This window comes from Nansenia antarctica (assembly GCF_963989245.1).
Source record: "Nansenia antarctica genome assembly, chromosome: 4".
NCBI classification, from domain to species: Eukaryota; Metazoa; Chordata; class Actinopteri; order Argentiniformes; family Microstomatidae; genus Nansenia; species Nansenia antarctica.
In genome coordinates this window covers 76,554,763-76,559,762 of record NC_137689.1, presented here as the reverse complement: position 1 = coordinate 76,559,762, position 5,000 = coordinate 76,554,763, and the positions used below count along the sequence as shown (strand labels likewise).

Below are 5,000 nucleotides of genomic sequence, written 5' to 3'. Positions count from 1 at the left end.
GTCTATATACAAAAAAAACGTTATTTATTTATTTATTTATTTTTCTTCTATCACGGAGACTGCCAATGGCCCCGGGCCTGAGCTAGATTACTCTTCCTGCTACGACTGGTGGATTGATGATTCACTTGCTTAGTCAAATGTATCGATTGTAAGTCTCTTTGGAATAAGGCGTCTGCTAAATGCCAAACATGTAAATGTAAATGAATTCATTGAAAATATTGGGTATTTTCTTCTTTTATTGCTTTCTGAAACGTTAGCCTCATAGCATAGTAGCGTCATGCTTCATAAGAAGTCAAGCTTGTGGTCAGCCCTCTTCACATCTTTGTATGTGGTGTCAGAAATGCCTAAGATGTCAAAGAGATGACTTGGGCAGATAGTGATTCTGGAATGTAACAACAAGCATTCTGATAGGCTGATGTCATAGACGCAATAATGCCCAGTGAATCAGCAGTGTTAGGAGAGTAGAGTTAGGCAGATATCTACATTTGGCCAAAAAATTACGTAGGCAGTTATGCTATGAGGCTAACGATAACTTTGTCTGTCTATTTTTTTTGGGGGGGGGGGGGAGATGGGGAGAGATAGAGAGAGAGATCTGTATTTAGTCAGGGCAGTGCACATTAATGAGCAGTCATTTATACAGAGTATGGTGACAGTAAATATGCCGGATTTAGCTGTGAGCTAATTTGCATCCGTAGTCCTCATGACATAACATCGTACAATAGATTTAAAAAAAAAAAACAAGAATAATGGCCAACATCACAACAGAATACAATAGGACATAAAACAATGAGTATGTGACCAGAGGGACATACATTGGTGCACAGTGCACAGGTTAAAAGTGCAAAAATAAGACAGAAAATAAGATTTACTTATAGCAGGTAGTAGCAGTTTAAGCTGTTAACAGGGCTCCCACGGGTCCTTGAAATCCTTGAAAGTTTGTGAATTTTGAGAAAAACAATCAAGGTCTTAAAGGTTTTTGAAAATAGACATGGGTCATTGAAAGTACTTGAATTCCCCCCTCTCTCTAAAAAATATATATATTTATAAAAAAATAATTACTTGGCTCATCAACTAGTAAATAAGTCTCTGTATTGCTTAACTTTACACATATTTCACAATATATTGTTCTGCTGTGCTGTGGTAGAGAAGGCAAGAGACCATCTAGTGTTCACACATTCAAGCCTCTCTTTTTAATTGTTGTCTGTGAGCGGATAGTTCCTTTTATATAAACTCTCATCTAGATCTGTCTCAAACTACGCCGTGTTGGGTCCTTGAATTTGAGGGACTTGAGTCTTGAAAGTCCTTGGAAGGTGCTTGAATGTTTCAGAAGGTGTGGGGACCCTGGTTAAAGACGTCCTGAGACGGTGCGTCCTAACAGACGATGGGTCCTAACAGAGGATGGTTCTGCTGCCCCCTGCAGGTTCTGCGGTGTGGCAGCTGTTCGCCTCCTTCCTCAAGCTGCCCATCTCTGGAACGCACTGCATTGTGGGAGCTACGATCGGATACTCTCTGGTCGCCCGGGGCAGCCAGGGGGTTAAGTGGCTGGAGCTGCTGAGGATCGGTGAGTCAAACTGTCCCTCTACTACCCCCTCTACCCCTCTACCCCCTACTACCCCTCTACCCCTCTACTACCCCCTCTACCCCCCTACTACTGACCCTCTACCCCCTGTACTGACCCTCTACCCCCCTACTACCCCCTGTACTGACCCTCTACCCCCCTACTACCCCTCTACCCCCCTACTACCCCTCTACCCCCCTACTACCCCCTGTACTGTCCCTCTACCCCCCTACTACCCCCTGTACTGTCCCTCTACCCCCCTACTACCCCTCTACCCCCCTACTACCCCTCTACCCCCCTACTACCCCTCTACCCCCCTCTACCCCCATACTACCCCTCTACCCCCCTCTACCCCCATACTACCCCTCTACCCCCCTCTACCCCCCTACTACCCCTCTACCCCCCTCTACCCCCATACTACCCCTCTACCCCCCTCTACCCCCCTACTACCCCTCTACCCCCCTCTACCCCCATACTACCCCTCTACCCCCCTCTACCCCCATACTACCCCTCTACCCCCCTCTACCCCCCTACTACCCCTCTACCCCCCTCTACCCCCATACTACCCCTCTACCCCCCTCTACCCCCCTACTACCCCTCTACCCCCCTCTACCCCCATACTACCCCTCTACCCCCCTCTACCCCCCTACTACCCCTCTACCCCCCTACTACCCCCTGTACTGACCCTCTACCCCCCTACTACCCCTCTACTACCCCTCTACCCCCCTACTACCCCCTGTACTGTCCCTCTACCCCCCTACTACCCCTCTACCCCCCTCTACCCCCCTACTACCCCTCTACCCCCCTACTACCCCCTGTACTGTCCCTCTACCCCCCTACTACCCCTCTACCCCCCTCTACCCCCCTACTACCCCCTGTACTGACACTCTACCCCTCTACTAGGGCTGCACGATTAATCGATTTTAAATCGAAATCGCGATTTGAAATGATGCGATTAGCTAATCGCAAAGCCTGCGATTTGCCCGCGATTATTATTTTTATTTATTTATTTACTTTTTTTACCTTTATTTTACCAGGAAGTCACATTGAGATTAAAACCTCTTTTACAAGAGAGACCTGGCCAAGACAGGGTCAAAATAGTAGCTTAAAAAACAGTTCAGATAACAAGACAAGACATAAGACAGTGGCAACAATACAATAGACAAACAATGGTAGGGGTATTTACAAGGTGATTAAAACATTGAGAAGTCTAACCAAAGCAGGTACAGCGAGCGGTGACCACATCCTTTAATCTACACTTGAAGATACTTATGGAAATAAGGGCCTCTAATTTAAAAGTAGTCTATAGGTCATTCCAAGACCAAGGGCCATAATAAGACAAGCTTGCCCTTCCAACATTGTTCATGATAAGTGGCACCTTGTATTGTAGCCATCTACGAGATCTGAGACCCGAGCCACTCGGTATAAGGATGAACTTCAGGCCCAGATAATTCGGTAAGAAGCCAGAGATGATTTTAAACACAAGAGTGTACCAGTGTTGGAGCCTTCTGACAGAAAGAGATGGCCATCCAACCAGACTATACAGTGTACAGTGATGGGTCCTGAAGGCACTATTGGTGAGACCACCATTCTATCATTCATCAGTTCGACTGTTGACCGAGTCATCTAGATGTGGTCCTTTCAGTTATAGTCACAGTGTATCCCCAAATGATCATTTTAATAGCTGGATCATCTTAGAAAGTAGCCACCTGTCTAGATGAGATGAGGTTATCATATATACAATTAATATCTTTTAAGTTCTCATCCTTGCATTAGAATTATTAGAGCAGTTAATAGTTTGATGGTATCATGTGGTAATGCTCTCTGAAAATAGGTGATAGACAGATTCATCCAATCACCTGCCAAGTATTTTTTGAAAGTACCTGCCCTTTTCCAAACAGCTTCCAATTAAGCTTTCCTAGATGGTTGTGTGAAACAAACCACCTGAGTCAGGTTAGTAATGCTCCATCACATGTTTTAATCTGAAGCTTGATTTTAAAGCAACCCAACTTTAAAGCAACCCAATGTAAGTTTAGTTCTTTCACTCGTAGCTCGGGCTGTGGGGGTGCTAGAGGAGGGAGCCTCTAAGTCCCCTGAAGACGTACAAACAAACTGCACGTTGATACGACCTTCCTAGCCGGAGATATGGCCACACTTTACAAAAACTCCCTTTTTATTTTTATTTTATTTTTTTGCTATTTAAAAAAATAATAATCGCAAATTAATCGCAATCGCGATATCTGTCCAAATAATCGCAATTCGATTTCCCCCCCAAATCGTGCAGCCCTACCCTCTACTACCCCCTCTACCCCCCTACTACCCCTCTGTACTGTTTCTCCTGTGTAATAATAATAACGTAAGAATGAATGGCTCCAGGCCTGAGCATAGATTATGTTCCTGTTGTGACTGGTGCACAGATGATTCACTTACTTAGTCAGAAGTATTTGTTGTCAGTCACTTTGAATAAGGCGTGTGCTAAACGCCAAACATGTGAACGTAAACGTGAGAGATCCGCCATTGTCTGAATTGGATGGTGGGGTGTGTGTACATGTTTGTACAAGTAATGCAAATGTTTACCTGGCCATGTTAATGATTAATTTGTCGAACAGGAAGTATTGACTCAATGAATCCCTTGGTTTCCACTACTGTGCAACCATGCTAACTGCTGTTCTCTCCACAGCCACTTCTGTGCTACCATGCTAACAGCTGCTACCATGCTAACTGTTGTTCTCTCCACAGTCGCCTCCTGGTTCCTCTCCCCCCTCCTGTCGGGACTCATGTCGGCCTTTGTGTTCTACTTCGTACGCATGTTCATCTTGCACAAGGTGAGCTGGCTCCTACCAGAGACGTGTGTGTGTGTGTGTGTGTGTGTGTGTGTATGTGTGTCTCGCGCCTATCATAGATCCCAATCCCAGACTTTTAGAACCAAGGTGATTTATGAAACAAAGGATGAAGCCACTGCGTTCCCTTGGCAGAGGGAACCCCATCATTACTGGAATCACCGTCTAAAATCCAGCAATGCCATGATTTACAAGGCCTAAAAAGGTCACACATTTCAGTTATTAGGTCTAAAAAATGAGATTAGCTTGTCCTGCAAGGAAATCAGTCCGACCACATCTATTTACGTGGAAATGAACATTTACTTTTGAGTAATTATGGGACTTATTTATTTTATATTAATTATCCTTCAGACTTTTTGGTCTGTATGGCAGTGAAATCCAGAATTTCATCACCTCGAGGACGACAAAAAGCTATCATATGGTGTCGCGAATAGGTCCCAAATTATATTCAAAGAGGTCTAAAAAAAGGGCTAAAAAGGTCTTAAATTTGACTTGTTGAAACTTGTAGGAACCCTGACCAGCCACGGTGCTCCTGAACGCTCCTCTTGTTTGTTTGTCCTGCAGAAAGACCCGGTGCCTAACGGGCTGAAGGCCTTGCCGGT

At 45.0% G+C, this 5,000-nt stretch overlaps 1 protein-coding gene across 1 annotated transcript in view; it reads left to right on the top strand.

Annotated features, from left to right (window-relative positions):
* LOC308155121 (sodium-dependent phosphate transporter 1-B-like) overlaps positions 1-5,000 on the top strand; it is a 32,944-nt gene that overhangs the window by 542 nt on the left and 27,402 nt on the right. Inside the window, 3 exon segments of the mRNA XM_080528367.1 lie at positions 1,421-1,561; positions 4,298-4,383; positions 4,963-5,000. The exon segment at positions 4,963-5,000 is cut by the window's right edge and continues 59 nt beyond it. Of these exon segments, the coding sequence (XP_080384493.1) occupies positions 1,421-1,561; positions 4,298-4,383; positions 4,963-5,000 (265 nt within the window).